Below are 24,443 nucleotides of genomic sequence, written 5' to 3'. Positions count from 1 at the left end.
TGCAACTGTCTTAATCTTGGAGCACTTTTTGACCCCTGTGTGTTCCTCTCATCAAATCCGTGCACCAAGGTGTTTTTTAAAATCCTAAATTCTTTGTGAAGTCAGACATGGAGTTGCAATGGTAAGCTGCAACCCACCTGATGTGTAACTCTTGGTCCTTGTGAAAAGCCTGCTTGGGTCAATCACATTTCCTCAGAGACATTTTAACATCTGACCTGCACAATTTAATTCACTTTTTTGCTTCTTTTATTTTGCATTTGTGGCTAATTTATTATTTGTCAGTGAGGGGATTACCACTTTCTATGCTGTCTCAAGGACGTGCTGTGCACTGGGAGAGTCAAGCCTGCAAGTTGAGCTTGTAGCGGCTTTGCAGACCTGAAGTCCCTGGTGGGTTGAGGATCAGGTCCGTGGTGACCACATGACATTGTAGAGGTTGTACATCCTCTAGCCTTCCTAGGTGATGCTACTGCAGGCTGTGGTAATAAACCTACTGAAGCATCATCATTTAAAGATGTCCCAAGCATCCCTTGCTTTGACTGCTTAGCGCTGAATGATAAAATTTACAGTCTTCTCACATTTCCTTTAATTTCTCAGCATTCATAGTGACAGAGCATTTTGTGTGGAGTTCACAAATAGTTTGGTAGACACATTGTATTTTGTGATCAGACCCCAGACTTCATAGCCTTTTTTTTTTTTCTTCCCCTTTTGTCTATGTGGATTGTGATTAAATCTCACGTCTTCTAGTCCTTTCCAAAACCTTTTTATAGTACTTCTGGACTGAAGTGCTTCAAGACAATTACAGTTAAAATGAATGTTGTGGGAATCTCAGTGTGTTAATTGTCCACGCTTTTTTCCTGGGAAATGGGGGGAATATAGCCCAAGAACATTAGGAAACGGGGCCCGTGGGCTTGATTGTGTTCCATATAAAAATTTTATTAATTGGACCTTTGCATCATTTTTTTTGTACGAGCTGTAATAGATGAAAGATACCTAAGCAAAATGAAAAAATAAGATTTGGTTGAACCGAAGTGTGTGTGTCTAACATTTTGGATGAGCTATAGTAAGTGAGTGTAAAAACCTTGTTTTAAGTGAAAGTAGTACAATGTAAGAACAACTCAGATACATGAGAGTGGCTGCTGTTTTGCCTCTGATATGGCACTTGGATCTGCAGACCATTGCAAAGGTCCCCGCCCAACCCTTCAGTATTTTTAGTTATTGCACTTGAACTTTTGCACATTTAATATTTTTTTTTAAATTTGGGTTTAGTGTAAGCCAATTTTTTTTGCGTGTGTAAGAAATAGCTGGCATCTTATTGCTGAACAATATTATTCTGAACAGTGGTGTAATTTCATTTTATTGCTAGCCACAGCTGCTAATCAACTCTTTATGGGTTTTTTAACCCACTAAATTAAAAACAAGAGTTGAAATGAAAACGCAGTGTGGAGCTGCTGAATTCTTTCTGAAATGCAGATGCTTTATGAAATTTTTGCTTACATAAATCATGCGTGCTTGACATCGCTAGCAGAATGGGACAGTTTAAAACCGTGGCTCGTGCACCTTGCAGCTGGTTCTCCACCTTTCATAGCTTGTCTTTCTGCAGCTGATCACTCCCGTCTGTGTTTTTTTTTCTTTTTATTGCTACAACAATGTCATTGAAACTGCATTCTGTAGGCCCATGTCTCATACTTAAAATATTCTGCTGCAGATCACTCTGAAACCAGAGCGGGATGCCGGCTCCCCGGGGAGGCAGCTGGGCAGCGCAGGAATTCAGATGTGAGGGAGATGAAAGCGCCTCGCTGCTCTGCATTCCCCTCTTGGTTTTTCTGTGAATGATGAGCACCTCGAATGAAAGGCACTGTAACAGTAAAAATAGTTAATGCAGCAATAATAATAACGATAAATCATTCCATCAGATATTTTCCACTGCACTGAGGAATTTTCCTTCTAACTGGTGGAATTTATTTATGGTTCTTTTACAAACCAAAGCTCCTAATCGGCGCTGCTTGATCAACATGTTGGATGGGCTCTTGTCACTGTTGTTGCCGTTTCAAAGAATCCTTGGTTGAAGAGCAGGTTGCTGTGCTGCCAGACAAGCTTTCTTTCATTTTTATGTAGTAGTAGTTCTCTTTCTGCAAGTAATTTTTCTCCCTGGTTTTTCTTTTTGCTTCTTTGAGGACAATTATTTCTCTGCATGCAGTGCTCCTCAAATTGCTGCCAGCGTTCTGGTTGCAGCCAACGTTTTCAAAGGGTTTTGACATTCATGTGCGGGGTTTTTTTGTGTGCCCACTGTGAGAGAGATGTCTGGGTTTCTGATTCGTCTGATGGGGAATGCCAGCCGTTTTCTGAATAAATGAAAATGGGATCCAGGGCAAAGAACCGGCCTGAGACTTCACTTGGGACCTCTGATAAGAGCTTGTAGGATATGCTGGGTTTTCAGACGCTCCCCATCCCGCTCCGAGTGTCACTGCAGAAACAGCTGAAACTTCCATAGGTCACACCTGGTGCTTTTCCAGAACGTGTGCTGAGAGTGGTGATAGCAAGGTTGTTAGTAAAAGCATAGAATAACTTATTCTAGCCACTTTCTGAAAACAGGCTGAAATCGCCCAAAAATGAGGGCATTAAATTTGCTTCTACTGAATAGAGGTTACTTTATGTCCTTGAGCTACTCAGAGGAGAACAACAGATCCTTTTTTCTTCTCCATGACCTTATTGATGTGAGAAGCTTGGGAAGGAGCAGCAGAGTGTGAGGAGGAGGAAGGATCTTCTGTCCTACTGCTGCTTCTGTGGGGCAAAAATGATGGTGTTGGGAAGGGATCCTGAGCCAGCCTCACCATAACTGCAAGATAGACTCTTGTCCAAAATTGACTGATATTCTTTGTTACTCTTAGTGTTTGAAAATATCTCCGACTCACGGGTCCACCCATGTAATTCCTGTGCAAAATTGGATTTTGCCAATGAGGGCCCTGAGGTTGGTTTGCCAAAGAGCAGGTGACAGTGGCCACTTTGGAGGAGAGCCCTTCCTTGAGTGCTGGCACCTGAGCTGCTGTGGGGCATGGGCGGGCATGGCCCGAAGCTGGCCACGAGGCTGTCTCGCGTCCCGACGGCGGTCAGGAGCGTGGGTTGAGTCCTGAGCTTTGGTTCCAGCAAGCTTCATTGCCAAAACATGTGGTTAGAGGGTTCCCTCCGGCTTCCTGCCTGACCAAAGGGGAGCGCAGCTCCTGCCCTCACATTGCCCTGAGCACCTGTCTGCACTTGGACAGTTTTATGCAATAATAAGTTAAAAGTGCCTGGGTGCAGGCAAGCCTTCACCGTGCAAGGCAGCTCCTTCGCAGAGCTGCTCCTGCTGGAGACCTGTCCCGCATGGGATGCCCAGGGCAGGCATTTCTCCCTGCTAATGGGGCCCAGGGCTCATAACCAGCAGACTGTCAGGAATGTCCTGCTGTGCCAAGAAAAGCCTGCTTGGTCGAAATCGCCTGGTGTCCTATTTTTAGAGGTGAACGTAATCATGCTGTGCTTTCTCACCGGCTTTGCTTGTTGTTACATTCCTCTGCAATCTCTGCTGAAGCAGGAGAAGCTGCGAGGAAGCAGGTTGCTTGAATTTGAGATTTGCTAGTAAACTTGATAGCATGCCACGTGGGTCTCCCAGCCTGTGCCTGCCATGGGGCTCCATCGGGGCTGACCCTGCTGCACACAGACTGGCATTAGTCATGGATTGGTCTCGCTCTCCTCCTGCCCCACTGTGGCTTTTCTGTGGATTTTCAGCTTCCAGTGTCAAGACAGAGCAGTGGATGTGGGGCAGGGGTGTGTGCAGCACTGAGTGGGAGCAACCTGCTGCGATGGTCTTGGAGGATGCTTGTGGGTTGAGGGGGTGAACCCCCATGTGGTGTGTGTCCACGGGGTAGGGGACTCAAAGGGAATAGGATGCTCTCAGCCCTGGGTATGTGTGCTCATTCCCTTTCCAGCCTTTCTATGAGCGTCACTGGAGGAAGGAGAGGATTGAGGCAGCCAGCCAAGTTCACACAGACCCCCAAACAGTGTCAAACTTGAGTCCTCATTTCAGCCAGTGATCCAGGAGGGAGGATACTGGTGGGTCCCTATGATACATTTGATCTTGATTGTCCTGGTTGCCTGAAATGTGTTCTTCAAAGCACGTTTAAAATAATTAAATAAGCAAACAAACAAAAAACCCAACCAAACTACTTTTCTTGGTCTTCTTGAAGATGCTTAAGTGATGGTGGGTAATTTCTGCTCAGGATCTTCTGTAGGTTATGCCTTTATGACAAGTCACTTAGATGGAGCAAAGTATTTTGTGGATTTCAGAGTATGAAAGATGGGGGAATCTTTTTTTTCTTTCCCCAGATGGAGTTCATTGGAGTAAGCCAGCTGTCATTCATCCACGACCTGGGACCAAAGGGCATGTGAGTTGTGAGCTATGTCTTTGTGAGTTGTGGTTCACCAAGAGCATGGCTTTATAAATAAATATTGTTCAAATTGATGGCTTTCCTTTCTTGCCAATAACTGACTAGAGAGTATTTTGCCACCTGGGTATAAGAATGTGTTAATGTTCAGACAGAAATGCTACAACTTTGGGAAATAGCCTTGGGAGTGGTCTGCTCTGCGAGATGCAGGCTGCAGCCCAATGGCTGGCTCATGAGGTTTCTCCCTTTCCCTCCCCACAACCTGTCTACCTGCTTGTTATCCTGCTTGTGCTATAAAACAGGGCCCTGCATTTCCTAAATCTCTGTGATTTCCTTCTGGCGGGGATATTTTTGCCCTTCTTCCAGCTTTCAGGGCAGTGGCGCAGAGGCTGCTCGGGCATGGCTGGAGGTGGCAGGAGCCATCCCTGAGCACAGGGGCTAGGGGGTTCAGCAAGCATCCTCCACCCGAGAGCTGCCCTGCACCTCCAGGAGAGCCGTGCCGCCTGTCCTGACTGTGTTTCTGTCCTTGCAGAGAAGGGTTGATCATGAAGCGCTCTGGGGGCCACCGCATACCTGGCCTGAACTGCTGTGGCCAAGGAAGGATGTGCTACCGATGGTCCAAAAGGTACTGCCGAGGCGGGCGAAGGCGACGATGCTCTGTGCTCCTCAGGCACACATACAAAAATTCTCATTTGTTTTTTCCTCCCAAAAAGTCTGTGAGGGAGAGTCTTGCTTTTTTACAAAAGCCACAGATTTTCAGGCCAAAAGGGTCTGCCCTCTTGCCCTCCTGTGTGGAGGGTGGTGAGTTTTTTCTTTTGCATTGGAGTTCATAGCAGAAGGGACACGTTGCTCCAGAGGAAAATTTGGATTTCTTACAGCGCTGAGCTGGCAGGAATGGCAATAATTCCCTGGTCTGTGCCCAGCTTTCCCTGCTGCGGGAGTGCCCAGGGGCTCCGTGCCTTCGGGAGGGGATGCGGCTGGTTCCACTGCCCCAGCCAGATTTCAGCCCGGTTTTGTGAGCTTCCCTTCTTCAATTTACAAAAAGAAAATCAATTAATTGAAACACTATCTGGGCTGCTTTGAAGCTGGATTAAATCAGACGTGACCTGCAGCAGTAAGGAGCTCTGGTGCAATTAACCTTGGAATTAAATACGTCGCCTCTTCGTTATTACTGCACGTGCTTAAATGCTGGTGTTTTCATGGGAGTTTTCACAAGCCACCCTGTTCTCGTGTCCCTTCCTGCTGCAGACAGACATAACTTACTGTTCCCATCCCTTTACCTTCTGTGTTAGATCTCAGTGTTTCCTGGGGCTGCAGCGCAGGGAGGCGTTTGCTATGGAGGAGTATGTGTGTTACCAGCTAGCATCCAAAAAATGCAAGGGGTATTTCCTGGAGCTTGCCCTTCCCAGGCAAATCTTTCCTTTTGAAAATCCAAATAGCACATATCTACCTTCTAGAAACAATTTCTTGGTCTGTGAGAGCTTCCCCAAGTATTATCTACCTTTGGATTTCAGCATCGCCAACGGGCTGTCGTTAGTTTATCTTAAAAAAAATTCCGTTTTCCAACAAACTCTTTCTGCATTCTTGTGAAGAAAAGGTCCTATTTCTTCATAGTCTTTCCAACATTTCTTAATGTAATTTTACAGAAGATCTCCATAATGAGTGCACAAGGAGATGAAGATGTGAGCTTCTTTCAGGTCAAATCATTAGATTGTCTCCAATTCTTTTTTCTCTTTTATGGAAAAAAAATGCCTTTTCCTCTCAATACCCCTCAGTTAACTCTTCCCTATGTTATGCAGAGCTCAAGCTTTAGTGAGTACAGGAGCACATACAGCTCCAATGGATTTCAGTTTTCCTTTAGAGCCTAAAAAGGGGATGGGACAAGTATTTGAGTGGGATTATGTGCAGAGTAACACCAGAGGGCACCGAATCCCTGCCACGGCCTGCTGGAACTGACAGCCTGTGCATCGATAAATAAGCAAATAACAGTAATATTTCCCAGAGAGGGTTATTTAAGTGAAGGATTTTAGGACATGTCAAGCTGGGGGCAGAGCTCCCCCTGAGCACGGGGCAAACCGTGGCCATCCTTCTCCCACAACAGCTTTGCCATAGGCATTGGGGTTTTATACCCCAAATTCATTTCACTTATTACAGTAGGTTGGGTGTGTTATGGCCACGGGGGTCGTGGAAAGGGACACAGAGAAGAACGGTGGGGTGTTGCTGTGAACGTGTATGGACAGGACTTCTCGGGCATGGGGTACACTTGAAAATGTCATTTGTGGATATGTTTGGGAGTGAAATTATGGGCCAAATGATGGGGGAGGTATTTTGGCACCAAATGAGAGGTGGTGCTGGGATAACTTTCAGGACTCTGAAAGTAAAGAAAAAATTATGGGATCTGGAAGTTGATGAGGAGCTGGGGCTGTTACTAAAGATCCAAGAATGAACAGATTTTTGCAGTATTTTCTGTTGCTTTGTATGTTTGAGTGTGCAGAATAATGAGGCAAAGGTCTGGTGGTGGCGACCTGTGTGGGACAGAGGGGGCCGATTACCCCAGCTACGCCGCAGGGGAAGAAAAAATTAGAAATGCCATTGTCGTGGTTTACCATTCACAGTAAAAAAATGTGTGTTTTCCCAGAGTTGCCTTCAGGCTACGGTATTTATGTAAAACCTGCCGGTCATTTCTCATCATGTGTTTCTAACAGGGTGCCTGTTGCTTGGGAATAAAAGCTTTCCAAAATGCCTCGTTCGTATATTTTGATAGGAGTGAAAGTGATCCTAGCATCATAATTAATGTTAGAAATGTCAAGTAATTCCCGTATTGCCTCTAGGTATAACATACAAGCTGATAAAAATCTGGGATGGAGGGATCCTTGTTGCACCTTGCCTGGTGCTGGGGCACCTGGCTGGGAGGTTTGTGGGCAGGGAAGTTCTCACTTGATTTTGTTAGACACGAGAACCTATATTTTCAAAGACTTATGTAAAAAGGAGTCATGCAAATAACTCAGTCTTATATTGAGTTCAAACTCATTACCCAAGTTAATAAAATAGGCACTTTTCTGCTCAAGAAAACCATACCCTGGACTAACCCCTGGAAAAAAATTTTACCTTTTAGTTGAACGCTTTCCTTTCCCTGATAAATGATTTGCACTTATTTTGAAGGAAACACTTCTCACTTTGTTAGTCTTTTATGGCTCATGTGTTGAAGACCAGCATGGGTGAAATACAGGTTACCTGGTTGCTGTGCCCGTACAGGTGGTTGGTGGTGAAGGATTCTTTCCTGCTGTACATGAAGCCAGACTCCGGGGCCATTGCCTTTGTCCTGCTGGTAGATAAGGAATTCAACATTAAGATAGGCCAGAAAGAAACAGAAACTAAATACGGGTTGCAGATCGACAATCTCTCTAGGTAAGAAATACAGTCTTTAGACCCTTTTTTTTCTTTGCTTTTGCTTCTTTTAAGGAAGAATTGATGCTCCTCTCCAGGAGGGGTTAACGAGGTGTGCGGGCTGGTTTGGTGCAGCTCAGCTTCCCACAGGGCTCAGTGCCTGGGCAGCTGCTGGTGTGTTTATACCTGCTGGGGATTTGGCCTGTGTAATGCTGATCGTTTCCGATGTCTTAATGAGGCACTTGGAGCCTCAGCCACCACTCGTCCATCCTTGTGGTTATTGCTCAGGCCTGAGGGCATGGTGCATGTTGAGTTGCGCGGTCTGTTTTCGCAGCAATTGCTTACAGTAATTTTCTAGGCCCTCTGTTCCTCTATGCTGCAAGCAGGGACACGTTCCTCTACATCCCAACCAGAGTATTACCCAAAAGACATGCTAGTTGGGATAAAGAGGTATTTAATATTTTTATGACAGCATACAGTATCAATTCATCTTTTAAAAAATACAGCATTAGCTAGGTCCAGCTCTCCTCCGAGTTACACTGATGCTACTAATTTAAATGTGGGGTATGGTTTTTTTTATGCTTGGCAGTGCAATGCCGTGGTAGTCACTTGGAGCAGCTCAGTGCTGATGTATTCATTTGCAAACAAAACAACAAAGCAAAGTCCTTACTTTTTGCTTAAATAAAATATGACTGATACAGGTGCATTTATCGACGTGGGTAGGCAGAGAGGAGCAGCCCAATTAAACATACATGGCTTCAGCATCCTGCCCCATGCATCATCTGTTTTACAGGTCACTGATTTTGAAGTGCAACAGCTACAGACATGCCCAGTGGTGGAGGCAGGGCATAGACGAGTTCATTCGGAAACATGGCAAGGACTTCCTCACACAGCACCGCTTCGGCTCTTACGCAGCTGTGCAGGAGAACACGCTGGCCAAGTGGTGAGGACCGTGGCGAGGCTGCAACTGGATCTGTTACCCGAAGCAGCGATGGCACACGCCTGCCTGTGTTAGCCCGGGTCTGATGGATAAAGCTGTTTGCGTTCGGTAGCTGTAGGGACCGATGATACTTAGAGAAGTTGCAAAAAATGAGGCTTCCTTCACCGGCAACAGAATAGCAGTACTGGTGACAGGAGTGCTTTGATCCTGTTAACGTCTTTGCATCACAGTTAATAGCGTTTTGAAACATCAAGTTTTGTTTGAATTTGAACACGTTGGGTATTTATGATTGTAATGATAAAATAGTATTTTGATGCACATATAATTGGCAGGATGCTTATGAGTTAAAACCAGAACTGCTCTTTCATTAAGATATTCCTGGCTTCAATTTTATCCCAGTTTCTGATTCTGGAAATGCTGTTTCCTAAGGGTTTAGGTCTTTGGGCTCTGGGTTGTAAGCCCATGGTAACACAGGTGCTATTGAAAACGTCTGCCTCTTTGGCTACTCCCTTCTCCACGGCTCCCTCCCAAAGCAGCTGTGCTGCAGCCTGTCCTGCCCATGCTCCTCTGTGACTGATGGTCTGGCCACAGTCCTTCATGCTCTGAAATGGCAAGATACGTCCTGCTCACCACATTTGCAAGGCTGATTCTCATTCTGTAAGGCAGCATTGCCCTTCCAGGCACCATGGATGTGTTCAGATGCAAATGTCGTTCATCTTGTTGAAGAGCAGCATTATATTCAGGCCTTGCAGATTGGCTTTGCAACGAAAGAGAATCAGCAAATGCAAATTTGGATATAGTCTAAGTGTGACTGGGCTTTATGCAAACAGCAGTCCCATGAGAAATCCTCCCGTCCATACGGTAACCTGATTGCACTAAGCCATTCCCAGAAGCACCTCAGAAAAATTGACTGTAGTTGGAAGCAAACCCTTGCAGTGCTGTCACTGCAGCTTCTGCCTTGCAGCAACTGCTGCCCAAATAGTTTCTGTAAATCAAAGCAAACACCACTCTGTCATCCTTTCCTGAGAGCCAAACCTAGCTCGCACATCAAGCAAAACCGAAGAATATTGTGTGCGGTTGGCAGAAGTACTGATAATATCTTATTGTGCTGTTTCATTAAGCTACTAATAGCAGCATGAAATTCTCCCTGCGTGTTGTCCCAATTCTTGAAAACAGGTTTGTGTTTGCTTTTGAGAAGAGAATGTAAATGGCATTAACACAGAACCCTGTCAGTCTTCAGCTATGGGCTTTGTTTAATGGAGGGGAGGAAACCTAGATCTATGCGCTGTGTTTGCTTTTACAGGTATGTAAATGCTAAGTGGTACTTTGAAGATGTTGCAAATGCCATGGAAGCTGCTAAAGAAGAAATTTTCATCACAGATTGGTGGTTCGTACTTACGTATTTCGATGTTGACCAGCTGCCTCTCTTGGGACGTTCCCAACAATGTGGCACTGTTCAGAGGCCCTACAGTATGGCAACTAGCCGTGCAGCCAGATGGTTTGGCAGCACACCCAAACATCTCCTTGTGTTGTATTCAAAGGCCTTTTCAGGAGGGTTGGCAGCAAAAGTGCATGCTTGAAATCAACAGCTTGTTTGTCTCCTTCCAAGGAAAGTCCTGAAACTGCATGAAGGCACCACCTGAATTGCAAATGTTATGGCTTGAGGTGCTCATCAGGAGTGTAAATCACTGCAAACCCAAGGGACACACTCAAAAACATTCTTGTAAGGGAACATGGACACTCAAACACCTCTGACAGTGCTCTTCCCGTGTGATCCTGCATGGGACCCTCCTGTCAGCTCCTCCTCACTGTTTTGGGAAGCGTTGTGCCAGCGATGAGAGCATCTTGGCAGGGTGTAATTTTGCTCTGCTCTTAAATGGGCCAGGCAATGGAGGGGGAGTTTTGTCGTCCCTTCCCTGAGCTGTGTGGCTGCTGAAGGACCTGGCTCTGCCTACTTCTTAACTAGTAATTCAATATATCTATGCAGTGCTCTGGTTCCTGTTTGAGGCGGAAAAAGGGTGCTCTCACAAGCTTGGGGCAGAGTTTCTTAGCTGGATGCTGCTTGCGGCTGCCCGTGTCTTGCCTTTGTGGAGGTTAATCTGGCTGAGCCAGCCTGGAGCTTGGCGACAGGATGGTAGGGCAGGCTCCCAAGCCACGGCTCAGAGGTCCTCTTTAACCTTGGCCACGTCTCTATGCTCCTCTTTCTCCATCTGTAAGATGAACATCTTGTTACTAATCCACTGCCCGTAGGAACTGGGAGGATTCATTCTTAGGTGGCAATTATGAGAAAACTAAATACTATGTTAGCATTTACTGGGGTAAACCTGTTTCCTAACATGACCACAGATAAACACAATGCTCCTGGATCCCCACGTGCAACATCAAGTAGCACTGCAAGAGCATCGCATTTCAGACCCATTGTCTCTTACTTAACGCTTTATTCAGACAATTGTTCATGTGTCTTGGAATTGCAAAACATATCTGAAACGTGGAGTTTAAGATAAAAATGCTGTAGTCAGAAGCATGTTTTTATGCTTTAACCATGGACAAGTTCCCATGCTCGGTACAAAAGTAAAGGAATGAAATTCTGTCACCTTGCTTTGCAGGAGTTAGATGAGATTGCTTAATTATACCTTGCAATCCTTAAGGCTATGAATCAATAAAATGTCCTGTTGAGAGATCATACTGCTTTGTCTTTAGGCAGCAAGGAAAATTCAGCACAAATCTATGCTACTCAGATAGCCTAAGTACCAGAAGAACTGAAATCCCACTCTTATTTATTTTTTATGTCTACACATTTCTTTCAAATCTACCTTGGGGTTTTCTTTTGTTGCATCTTTTTGATAGACAGAATCCAAGTTTCCCCGTTTATACATCACTGTTAAACTTGGTTTCATGGGTTGTTAGATACTAAGATGAATGTGCTGGACATGTCTGCTGCCCTCTGTAATGCTCTGGTATTAAAAAACAAAGAGCATGACGTTGGAGAATGCATCACTCTGGGACGTGAGCCTTCACATCCACTTTTATATAAACCTTTTGATTTCTTTACTTACAGAGTTGATTATTTAGGCCAATGCTTTGTTTGCAGACTACCTATGCTGTGTTTTTTCCACCCCTTTATTTTCTTAGGCTGAGCCCAGAAATCTTCATGAAACGACCTGTTGTGGAAGGAAATCGCTGGCGGCTGGACTGCATTCTCAAGCGGAAAGCAGTAAGTGAGCTCCAGCTTCAACCATTGCTCTGCAGAAAACCCCATGCACCCACACAGTTACAGGGTCATACTGGGACTGGAGCGTTTGCACCATTTATTTTGGTAGGGGTGAAAGTTAAAGCTGGCCAAGCCTCACTTCACACGGCCTTGGAAAACTACGTGTCTTGATTTGCTCCCCCCCTGTTTGGGTTTGGAAGAGCTTGGAGGCAGAAGGGTAGATTCTCTGATTGCCCCTTTGAGTCCTCAGGTTTGGGTTGCTTCAGCCTTGCGTTGTGACTGCCCCAGCTCCTGGTGGGGTCAAAGAGCTGTTGCTGCCAGGTGCTTTGCTTGTGGCATATATAATTTAGAGGTATGGGAAGGACTAAGCACTTTGTGGTGGCTCTTGGTAGGTGGTTTGTACGTTACTGTGTTGTGCAGATCCTGCCTGTTATTACCATGTATTGTATGTCTGTGTTGCAGCTTTTTCGGAGCTGAAGCTTTGAAAGATACCATCAGTCTTCCCAGAAAATCAGGATGTCATTAGCAAAAAGTCACTTGGTATCATCCAGAGGTTCATGCTATCTCATGACAGCCTTCTCATTGGGTTTTCCATACTTGATATATTGCATAGGTCCTTGCTACAACTAAACAGTGAAGAACTGTTCTTCCTGTTCACCCATCATTCCTTGCTGTAGTAAAGAAGTGCCTGTTGACATTAAACATCATTCTAGTGTCCCCCAGCCCCGTTACCCCTGGTGGAACCCCTCTTGCCTTCGTCCTGCCCGGGCCAGGCTGCCCAAAGCTGCTCTTGCCATAGCTCTTTCACAGCTGCTACCATTGGTAATAATGAATTTTAGTGGAGCATAAGAAAGGCCAAAATCTAAAAGTTTTTTGTGTTTTCTTATTACTGTTTTTATTTCCAAGGTTAACTTATATGATTAAAAAAGGCTTTATTTTTTTTGGTAGCTGCCTCTTACTACCTGTATGTCTCCTGGTTTTCTTTGTTCCTACCCACCCCTTTCTATATTCTCATGGCTCTTGCGGCCACTAAGAGGAGGAAGATCAGCTGTGTCCTCCCTGCCTGTCCCTTCTCAGGTGGAGACTGGTCATGAGGGTCCTGGTGCATTGCTGTGGAGAAGGGATGTGGAGAAAGGGCTTCAGCAAAGCATGAAAAAAGTGTGCCAACACAAGCAGCATCACGTTTCCCAGAGCTGGGCTGTGCTGTTCAACTTGTTTACTGGGAGGTGATAAACATGGCTTAGAGACTTGGACTCCTATTTGCATTGCCATGTTATCTGAGTTAATAAATGCTCATGTTCAGTAATCAAATGCTTGTATAAACTTGATAAGGCTTTTTTCCCTATGTTTTAATTTCTTTCTTCCTGCTGTTCTTCCTGAACAGAAAAGCTCAGACCTGCTGTTGACTTGGTGCCTTTCCTGGCTCTCCCGGTCAGGATTCCCATGCAAAGCTCTGTGCTGTTGCATGCTCTGCTTTCTTGTGCAGCACTTTGAGATATGAGCAAGCAACTGCAACTACTAGCTCTGTTTCTCTTTTCTTTAAGCGTTTTCATCTCAGAAAACTGTTTATTTCGTTGTTGGTTGTACTCTGCTTTCCAATAACACGTCTGGATCCGGGCTATAGAGAACATGTTTCATGGAGCCAAGCGAGGCAGACGGAAAAGCTGAGTGTGAGGTGTTTATGAATGTGGGCTGTACTTCAGTTGTTCACTCAACCTGTGATAACACCAGTGCTAGAAATGGTAGCTTGCCCCACATGAGCGATGAGTCAGGAAGGGAAGTGCGGCCAGGGAAGTCTCTTGAACTCTTGGTGTGGTAGAAGGGCACGAGTCCAGGTGGATGTCCTGAAGTAGTCTTTGACTCCCTCCCCTTCCAAACCAGTTGTCGTCACAGTCCTCACCCCTTCGCATGCCTAGAAAAAAAAACAGATTTTTTTTTTGTGTCTGACTGTTGTTGATTTGGTAGTCTTATGTTCTGGCAAATGAAACGTGACCACAGGAAGAATTCGGCTTTGTTTGTCACGTTGACATGGATTTTCCTATGGCTATAAATACCTTGTAAGAGTGAGGAGTGTTTTAAGGTTAGTTCCTGGAAATATTTGCCTGCTCTCTCACTTGTGATATTTCTTTGATTCAGCAGCGCAGTTGGCAAGCTGATGTCTAGGTATAGGGGTAAGGCTGTCCTTTATGTATGTACAGTGCTGCCTTGGACTTCTCTGGGTGCAGTGGGGAGCAGAATATCATCCGCAGTTTGGAGACTGCTCAAGGTATCAGTAGCAGCTTTATGGAAATAGAAGCTTAAAAGGCTGTGGAAAGCTTAGGTCCCAAGTTTAAGCTCCACTGCAAGATTTGAAGCCATGTTGACTTATGGCAGCAGCTCCAGCGCGTGGCCAGCATCTGCTGAGGTTTGGGAAGTACTTGGCAGTTTTGAAAGTGCTTTAACAAGTGTCCTTAGAAACCCTCCTGTGGGTACCATTCTACTCAAGAAAAGCACCGTCCTTTGAGCACTGCTCATTGTATTCCAGGAGCTTGTTTAGCTCTACCAGCAGAAAGAACTTGTTTGCTGGCATTGGGTCGGTTGCATCCGCTTCAGGAGAGGGATGCCTGTATGACCTGGCATCATTGTCCTGCAGATGCTTGTAACTGTAGGCAAACCTCAGGGCAACATGAAACAGCAGAAAACTGAACTTGAGTGGACATGTGCAACACTATTATATGTGGAGTGAATCACGTTTGCAGAATTTTACCTCAAAGGACGTTTAAAAGGGGCTACTGTAAGAATGACCTGTTGATGGGCTTTGGCATAGCTCAGCTCTTCACACAGGATTCCAGGTACTGAGCCCTTCTCTGGAAGCTGAAGAGCTTTCCTGAGCAGCGCGGGTCCTTGCACACTGTGGGGTCACCATGGTGGATCTGGAAGAGCATAATTAAGAACAAGTAACCTCAGCCTGCGTTTCTGTCTGCAGACACAACATGCTTACTGCCTCATAGCTTTTCCTCGCTTCGGAAATGGACTGTATCCATTGAAATACCTGCATACCATGTGTTTCTTTTTATTTCTGACAGCAACAAGGAGTGAGAATTTTTGTTATGCTGTACAAAGAGGTGGAGCTTGCCCTAGGGATCAACAGTGAATACAGCAAGCGGACGCTCATGCACCTCCATCCAAACATTAAGGTAATTGTGCATCGGGCAGTTGTAAGAAGGACATTTGCATTCATTTGCTCTTGATAGCTAGTGTTGACCCTCAGTGTATTTGGGTGTGAACTGGGAGAACCATTCCCACCGTTACAGTAGGAATAGTCTGAGAAGACATACCCATACAGTGATTACCACATCTGGCAACTTAATTTCTTCAGGTTATAACTGAACATAAAATTGCTTAGTTTAGACTTGCCAAAGCAACTATTCATCTAATTCACAGGGAACATATTTCATGTGACAAGTTAATGGGGTTACATCAAATGGAAAATTACAGTTTGAGAATGTTATCTCATTTCAGCATTTCTGTTCATACGTAGATGATGAGAGTCAACACTGGATGTTTATGTTTCCATTGTAAATGAACAGCATTGTGCTGTCCTGTGCTGTTTCACTGCTGCTCTGCCACTGAGCAGAAAATGAGTTGTGGCACTCAAACCAGTAGATAAGGCTAGATCCAGTCTCTTGAATTTAGAAACATATACATTTTAATGAGCAATAAGATATATGTTATGCATGAGGGTGACTAACAAACTGCTAGAATAATAGATTTATTGTCACTTGACCAGTTGTCATGGTGAAGGGAAGCATCCATTCACCATCATCTTTGCAGCAAGACTGGAAGGTGTAACTGGAAGATATGCACTATGTGTGTAAGATTTTTGGCAGCAGCCAGGTGAAACTCTAGCTTTTTCCCCAGGAAGCTGGTCTAATGGCTCTCCTCTAACATAAAAAAAACTAAACTATATACTGAATGCTCTAGATATAGAAATTACTTTGCCATAAACACATGTCAAAAAAGAATCTTATGAGCAAATGTCAAACAATTTGCTGATTTTAAATGGGGAAAAAACCAGCCAATTTCTCATTTTACTTATGTAGTGGCAACAACCAAAGAAGTGAGTCAGATCGCCAATATGTTGTTTTCTTTTAGAGCAGGCTCTGTGTTTGAAAGCTCAGCTATTATAGCTCTACTGAAAGTGTGATTTTATTTGTTGAAACAGTTTCCTTGACTATAGTCCTCTTATGAACACTGTTGTTGTAAGTGTGACCTATCCCAGCATCAGTAACCATCGCTGCTCGGGAATACCCACATCATGGGGAAGCACCTGACTGCCAGTAAGGCTGAGCCCGACTCGGGGGGAGTCATGTAGCTTCAGTAATTACAGCAGTCTGTGTGGAGGCATCTTCTAAAAACTCCAGTGTTTCCCCACCATCCTGAGCAGCCAAAAAAAAAAGCTGGGCAGCTCTCTGGCTGGAGGGATGTAAATTGGGCAATGACACTGAGCTTGAGTGCTGCTTCTCTCCCCAGGTGATGAGACACCCAGATCATGTGTCCTCCTCCGTGTACCTCTGGGCCCACCACGAGAAGCTCGTCATCGTTGACCAGTCCGTGGCATTTGTGGGTGGCATCGACTTGGCATATGGTAGGTGGGATGATGATGAGCATCGCCTGACCGATGTGGGCAGTGTCAAACGAATGGCGGCAGTGAAGTCGGTGTCGACGACCAACCTGGCGGTAAGTGAGCTTGTTCCATCTAGCTGGTGGCCACCTTCATCATCTGCACGTCAGGTTTGCGGTGGGGATGAACAAGCCGTGTCCACTTCTAAGCGTAGGGTTCGGTTTAGGAGGTTTAAAGAGGAATAGTAATGGAAAGGCGGAAGTATCCGAGTTTCGAATGACTCTTCAGGGGCTAGATCCTGACCAGCCCTTGCTAGGGCATGGAGATAGACAGCTGGGTTTCCCCTGGAGCTTGGAGCAGCAGTCACAATTTGGAGGCTATGTTCTTAATAAAACTTAGCTAGAAATGCACAGTAGGCACTTGCAGAGTGCTCTGAACCTTTGGATAATTGGGCCCTCAGCAGGTGCCTTGCTTGCTGAGCTTTCTGCTAACCTGGGTCTGTATGCATCCAGAGATCTCTAAAAAATGTAGAGAGGTCTAAATTTATGAGAATTTCAAGGGGAGTCATAATCCAAAGTAAATTTATGGGATTGAAGAATGTACTGCTAGCATTAATGGGTTTTTCTGTCGAGTGTCTCCTCAGTACAGACCCTCTCCCTCAAAAGCATTTGTAGTTCCCACTGAAGTGTGTCTTTGTCATGGAGTGAAGTTTGGCTCATGGTTGTTTCTGAGCATTGATTATGCATGATAATCTGTAATTAAAGGGGAAACCTGTCTGTACATCACCTGCAGCAATGTCCTGTGTCTCTTAAGTCTGCAGCGGAGTCGTCTGAATGTGTCCCCCTGCAGTCTCAAGCTCTGTCCCCAGAAAGCCACTTGTTCCAGAGAAATGCTGATGATGCCCCAGACATATCAAAAATGAAAGGAGTAGGAAAACCCAAAAAGTTTTCAAGGTTCAGTATTTACAAGCATCTCCATAAACACGGCATGCACCATGCTGACAGCGTCAGCAGCATAGACAGCGAATCAAGTAAGTAATGTTTTTCAACTAAATAACATATATAAAGCACGTGTGGAGGTGGGTGGGTGGGTTACATGCAGATTCACATAATTTCTAGGCTAATGTATTCTTTGTAAGGAAGGAAAGTTGATGAATTTCTTAACTATCAGAATAATAACTATGTGTAGTCAATATGTAAATTTGTGCCACTGCAAAATGTACAAGAAAAGTTTTAAGTGGATTTGCATTTAGTTAATTGGCAATTGTCATGAACCATCAGATGACATGATATAGTGTATGTGATATCTAGTGTTTATACTGCTGGAAATATTTTGTTCTGCAAGGGAGAAACAAATCTTTCATTTTTCAGCTTGTATTTATTATAACAAGCAAAACAGTTACTCAATGTGATTATTCCTTCTCATAGGCTAGTGTTACCTAGGTTTAAATCAGTTCACTTAAATGGAAATATTCCCGATTCACCCACTTACTAGAGAGGAGAGACTATTCAACAGCTGAATATTTGAATGCAGCTTTTAATTCCCCACGTTAAAAACAGATTCAAAGCTAAAATTACAAGGATCAGCTTGACATGTGTTCCAGCACGGAGTCCTTCCTGAAATCTGTTCCTGACATCCTCAGCTCCTGAAGCTGTAAATTGCTCAAGGTGGGAACTTATTTGAGTTTCCATCACTCCCTGCAGATCTTTCTTCTGCCTCTGGCCTGAGGAAGCCTGGCTGGAGCATCATTTGCGTTGGTTGCAGTCGGCTCAGGACATAGCCATGGCTTTGCCGCTTCAATATATCTGTTTGGTTTAAAACCAGCCAGGTCTTGAATTTGGTCCTTTGCCTGTTGGTCACTTGTAGTTTTGGCAAATTGACGTCTCGTTTGAGCTCCTGTCATGCAAAGTGTCTTCAAATAGGATCAGGCACCAGTGTAGCAGAAGTGGATGTGTGTTTTTGCCATAAACAGAGCATCTTGACTTTCTGCAGGTTACTGTAACCCCACTAGCAGTCAACCGAATATAATCCAGAGTTTAAAGCCCCATCTGAAAGTGTTCCATCACCACAGTGAATCCAAACAGGGGCTTGCTGAGCCTCAGGAGGGTAAGTGGAGGAAGGCAGAGGTGCAGACCCCTTCAGACTTTAGCTGCCGATGTTCTTGCATTGTGATGATGGTGAGAGTTAGGTTGGGTGCCAGGATCAGGCTTCACTGCTTGTTGTTCTCCCAGCATTCTTAGCACCCCTCTGAGGACATCCTGGCAGAAGGTGCTTCTCCAGAAGCTACAAAAACTCCAGCATAAATAAATAATAATTAAAAAAAAAAATCCAACAACAACAAACCCCACCCCAAAATAAAAAACCCAAACCAATTTGCAATAATGACAGCAGGGAATAGTTGACGAAATAGCTCTGATTCTGGTATATGATTATTTCAGCAGTTCCCTTCCTGTAAAGAAAGGGGCTTATTACTGGAATTGGGAACTTCTGCACTGGATTTTTTAAAATAAGCCTGATGCAGGAAGACAAATGCAAACAGAGAGAGGAAACAGCAAAGTGGCTGTTGCCAAACCTACATTTGGATGAAGACTTGGGGCCTCAGTTTTGCCCCTTATTAAAGTCAATGAAAGCATACTTGATTGAGAAAGCAGTTGGGTGGTTATGAGCACTGAGTTGTTTGGATCTCTGGACTGATGTTGAAAGGGCCTGTTTCAATATGGTACCTCATCAAAATGCCTTTGAGTGCTGGAACGGAGCGAGGAACAGTTCTTCAACATCTTCCTCTTCCTAACATCTTCCTCTAAGGCATTAACTGCCAATTATGAAATATAGATTACAAAGCAGTGGCAGGGAACAAGGAAGAGATGCATTTTCTTGATGGAAATGAAGTGCGGTCTCTCCTGTGGTCACCTCATGCTCATTCATGAGTTGGTATGCAGTCATCGAAGCTCGGTACATGAAGTGTGTTTTGGCCGGACAGCGTGTCCCACCCATTCCCATTCGAGCATGCAGAGTCAGCGATTCCCCAGCTCCACCTGGACTCTCACTGGAAACTCATGCTTCCCCAGGCAGCTGTGGTGCATACCTGCTGCATGGCATTTTTGGCATGGCTTGGCTCAGCTCAGCTCGGTGGGATTACAGCAGTGCTGGCAGGGCTTGCTTTGTGTAAACTGGTCTTGTTGCACTGCTGCCGATGTGCATTTTGTTGACTGTTGAAAGGGGTTTTTTTTGTGCTAAGGGGTTTTCGTGGTTACCTAGTGATGTGGTCAGGTTAGGAGAAGGCTTCTGCTGTTGGCATGTTACTGTGTAATTACTGCACTAGTATTTGGTAGAGTAGATGAAGGCTGCTCTCAGGGTCGGGAAATAATGCTAGTTAAATGTTGATGGTCTAGGCCAACAATTTTGGTTTTCTTAACAGTGAGAGAAAAGAGTTCACTCTGCACCAAATTATGTGATCCTGTTAGGAGGGAATATCCCTGTCTACAGTATTTTAGACCATTTTAATCACCATCGATTTGGAATTCAGGGTCCCTTTGTTCAACATGTAAAAACGTATCAAAAGATGACATTGTTATTTGGAAAACCAAAATAAAACAAACAAAACCCACAATACTTAATGAGGGAACATGAGCTTTTTAATCATCTCATTCTAGTTAATAAAGACTAGCTTCTGTTAGAGGAGATACACCCTGCTATAGAGGCAAAATAATAAAACCCCTAGCAGAGAAGTTGGAATTAGTTCATTAGTATTGTAAAATATATTAAGTAGATGATATATGTGATGTTCCTGTACATATATCCACTAAGGTCAGTCGCAGCTGGGAGTGGACTGCCACATGGTAATATTTAGGTGTCATAGGACTGTGGAAAGACAATATAGAGTGGTTTGTTTTTTTTTTTTAGTCCAACGTAGAGAGAATTCAGCATCCACTTTTTGTTTCCGTAACGGACTCCTATATATTACCTGTCCTGATTGTATAACAAATATTAAAATAGGGAAGAAAAAGTACTAATATGCATCCTTTGAAAGCAACAGGAAGACTAGGGAGAAAACAGCTTCAGCCAACAGGGACGGGCAAGTCCCACCAATGCTTTTGTGTGGCAGTGAGTCTCTAACCAGCAATGTGCGATGGACAGCCGTGACTTTGGAGCATGTGTTTTTGTTATCTTGTTTGCCTGTGACAGATAAAGGATCCATCCGCAGCTTGACGACGGGTGTTGGCGAGCTGATTGGGGAAACCAGATTCTGGCACGGAAAAGACTATTGCAACTTCGTCTTTAAAGACTGGGTTCAACTTGACAAACCTTTTGCTGGTAGGTGCCTTTGTACTCTGGAAGTCATTACTTTCCCCCAAACTCTGTTCCGCATTTTCTCAGTCTCAAACCGTATTTTTTTTCTGCTTCTGAGCCAGAGGTAATGAGGCTATTTTGGTTTGGCTGCTAGGAAGAAGCAGCAAAACACCCTTTGAGAGGTTCTAGAGCCAATTACGCTGTTACGGTCCATGGACTTGGACTGCTGGTGATTGCATGATAAGTCTAAATTCATCTGCACAAGCCCTCGGTGTCGTGTCCCAGAAACTTCAGTTTGAGGAGGGGGACACTGTGTGCTTTCCCACATTCCTGTCCTTTGTCTGAGGAGGTCCAAGTGTGCTTTCCTGTCCCGTAGACTTCATTGATAGATACACCACCCCGAGGATGCCCTGGCACGACATCTCCTCTGTGGTGCACGGCAAAGCTGCGCGTGATGTTGCCCGACACTTCATCCAGCGCTGGAACTTCACCAAGGTGGGGTGTGGGCACCACTACTGGGGGCACAGAGATAAATACAGACCCTGCCTCACCCACATGCCCTCCCTAGGCATGCATTTTATTATTTTTTTATGTTATTCTGCTATGTTGCAATCTCTTCTTTTTTTCTTTTTTCCCCGGGCAGATTATGAAGCCCAAATACCGATCCCTGTCCTACCCATTCCTGTTGCCAAAATCTCAGCAAACTGCTAATGAGTTGAAGTATCAGGTGCCTGAGGCTGTTCATGCCACAGTCCAGGTGGGTGTTGATGGTCTTCTGCTCACCTACTCCTACGAGAGCTTGTTTTGGATCTTTCCAGCAAGAAGTGTCGATGCCTGACAGACCCTCTGCAGAACTTGAAAATACAAACCGAAAATTATTTAATTTAGCTCACAGCATAGAAGGTTGGATCCTCAATTATAGTAAAATAATGCAACTCTTTCAGAAGAGATGCATTCATTTATACCTCCGTCTTTGAGATAAGAGGACCAAGCTATATGCAGTGCTCAAGTTGTGGGAACACCATGACTTTGTATAGCTGTGTAATTTTCCATTTTGTTTTCTGCTGCTCTCCTTCTAATGCCTAACGTTTGTGTTTTATGTTTTGGGAAGGCCTGATGGGTTGAGGTTGCCCACTGAGTATTTATCCCAGATCTTGGAGCAGTCTACCAGGCTCCCGACGCCTTGCTCAGACGGGTAGTGGTCAGCTAGAGCCCAGCATTAAATGGAGTCTCAGGGCTGTTGCTTTCTGCATTGAACTTCATCTGCATTTTATTATGCAACCACTCAGCCCTGTGGGTCCTCTGCAGTTCTGCACAGTCAGCCCACAGTCTCGTTTGTGACAATCATCGTCGCAGTCACAATTGCCAAGATACCTATATTTAAAACCCTGTTAGCTATATTGAGTGCATATATTAAATATACTGTCACCCAGCAGAAACATGGACTTGTTGAAGAATACAAAGTCAAAATAGTTATGCTGAAGCAGCAAAACAATTGTGTGTCTCTGTGGATGAAAGATGTATGAAATAAGAGCAATTAGACCAAAACCAGGAAAAATGCATGCCTTTGCTTTTCGTAAGGAGTGGTCCACCCAGATGACAGCAACACTTGGGGAAGCTTAGTGTAACAAGATGCGTTTTTCTGGGTTTGTGGGTTGCCAGGGCATTGTCTGCTCCCCCCTGCATGGTGTGAGGGATGGCCAGCACGGGGATCTTGTGTCATGGATCTCAGGCGTTTTATATCAGCCTCCAAAACAATGCTCATGGCTTGTTGAGAAATAGTCTCACTTCAGGCATCATCGTGCTTCCCTGTGGCTGTAAATGCCTCCTCGGCTGTGTCTGTGACACCAGCTTTTTTGGAAGTTTTGTTCTCATAGAAGTGAGGGGGCTTGTGTCCCCTGAGTGCGCTCTAACCGCAAGATAAGCCTCAACTTCTAAATCATGGGGTTTGCTGTAGCAAAAAGTGAAGCTCTACTGATTACAGAACTGGAAGCAGTTCCCAAAGGAGAAACTAAACTGAGCACAGTCTAGGTCCATCCTTCCTTCAGTTCATACTGCAGAGCTGCTGGCTCAGGGCATCAGCCCGTGGGAGAGGAGGATGAAGCTCAGTGACTGCTAAATGCTGCATATGCCAATGCTGAGTGATGGGTGAGCTGTTTGAAAACTAGCCTCATTACGACATTGTTGGGGCATTGCAAATAACTGATACATTCCAGGAAATGAGGGGCTGTTCTCAGTGATGCCATAAACAGTGAAAAGAGAGCAGGTTTGTCTTGTAAATTATTAATTTGAAACTACCTTGCTCATTTCTAATTTATGTCCAGTTGCAGCTTTTAGAGACCTGTCAGGGTAGCTCAGCCCTGCATATAGCCAGATAAATAAAACTATATGATATTAGGCTGGAAACGTGTTGCCCTGCAATGTACCAGCCTTCTCAGTATGAGGGAAGACTCGGGGGAAGAGTGTTTGCAGCACCAAGCGCAGTAGAAGTGGTGAGGGTGGCTCCTCTGCCCAGGCTGGTGCACCCTGCCTGTGGGTGCAGTTCCCTTGGCCCCGGGCTGCTTGCAGCTGGGTTATGGTCTCTGAATGATCTCCTTGAGCTCCGAGGCATGGTTTTGCATGCACACACTGTAATTTTGGCTGTCTCCTCCATACTGCTCACCCTGGCCTGGTTTCCATGGATACCTGTATGACACAAATGCCCTGAGCATCCCTGAAGTCCCCGCTGCAGGTCAGTGAGCGGCTCAGGCTCTCCTCCTGATGAAGGTTTCAGATTTGGCTGCTGCAGGAGGTGGGGAGAGGGAACGACACCTGCAGCCTAGATCTGAACCCCCCCTCCTCTCAGTTGCCTTTTTCTGGAGCTCCTGGGGTGTGCATTGGGGTGTCCCTGTGTAGCTTCTCCTTTCCTGCAGTCACAGGAATATCAACCTCTTGCCTGTCCAATATAGTAGTTTCAGACCAGAGGGCTGCAGGTGCTCATGTCTCCTTTCAGTCCAGCACAGAAATAAGCAGATACCCTAAAATCTTTCACCAATTTTTTTTTATCCAGAAACTAGAGCAATATTATTATTATTCTTGATATTGAATCCTTTGGCTGGCTAACAGCCAAACCCGTGTTTTCACTGTTTTGGTACTGTGTAGGGATTTTATAGGTAGAAGTTACTGCCCTGAGGTAAAGTCCAGCATCCAGTGTCTGTCCTTGGCTGTGGGGCGATGGAAGAAAGTCTGGCTGCCGCTTTTCTTCTTTCTGAGCTTGCTGGCAAATCTGTCTTCAATCATGGACAGATCAGAGGAAGGAAAAACACAAAGGATCTGTGGGGATTGCAACATTGCTGCAAGCCCGAGCCACTGACCTGTCAGCAACAAATTTTGACCTCATTGTACCATCTGGTTTTTGCCCTCCTTTGTCAGAGGAGAGGAGCAGAAAAGCATTTTCGGGAGGGTGGGGATAGCAGGAGTGGCACTGACAGGGGCTTTCCCCTGGGCAGGGATAATGAATGCAGCGTGCATGGGAAACGATGTGGAGGTACAGGCTGGGAAGGAGGAAAGGAGCCTGTCAGCTCTACGAGTTAGTCAGACATGGTCTTTCATCCT

At 45.0% G+C, this 24,443-nt stretch overlaps 1 protein-coding gene across 1 annotated transcript in view; it reads left to right on the top strand.

Annotated features, from left to right (window-relative positions):
- Positions 1-24,443, top strand: part of PLD1 (phospholipase D1, phosphatidylcholine-specific) — a 45,532-nt gene that overhangs the window by 6,097 nt on the left and 14,992 nt on the right. The window contains exons 6-18 of the mRNA XM_009333579.1: positions 4,360-4,418; positions 4,951-5,043; positions 7,674-7,826; positions 8,599-8,748; positions 10,049-10,132; positions 11,878-11,959; positions 15,022-15,132; positions 16,469-16,675; positions 17,373-17,589; positions 18,552-18,665; positions 20,745-20,873; positions 21,226-21,344; positions 21,493-21,606. Of these exons, the coding sequence (XP_009331854.1) occupies positions 4,360-4,418; positions 4,951-5,043; positions 7,674-7,826; positions 8,599-8,748; positions 10,049-10,132; positions 11,878-11,959; positions 15,022-15,132; positions 16,469-16,675; positions 17,373-17,589; positions 18,552-18,665; positions 20,745-20,873; positions 21,226-21,344; positions 21,493-21,606 (1,632 nt within the window). The remainder of the gene's footprint in view (positions 1-4,359; positions 4,419-4,950; positions 5,044-7,673; positions 7,827-8,598; positions 8,749-10,048; positions 10,133-11,877; positions 11,960-15,021; positions 15,133-16,468; positions 16,676-17,372; positions 17,590-18,551; positions 18,666-20,744; positions 20,874-21,225; positions 21,345-21,492; positions 21,607-24,443) is intronic.

The sequence above is a fragment of the Pygoscelis adeliae genome, unplaced genomic scaffold, assembly GCF_000699105.1.
Source record: "Pygoscelis adeliae isolate BGI_AS28 unplaced genomic scaffold, ASM69910v1 Scaffold220, whole genome shotgun sequence".
In the NCBI taxonomy this organism is placed as follows: Eukaryota; Metazoa; Chordata; class Aves; order Sphenisciformes; family Spheniscidae; genus Pygoscelis; species Pygoscelis adeliae.
The sequence above is the reverse complement of the archived record's forward strand: the minus strand, read 5'-3'. Positions and strand labels throughout refer to the sequence as shown.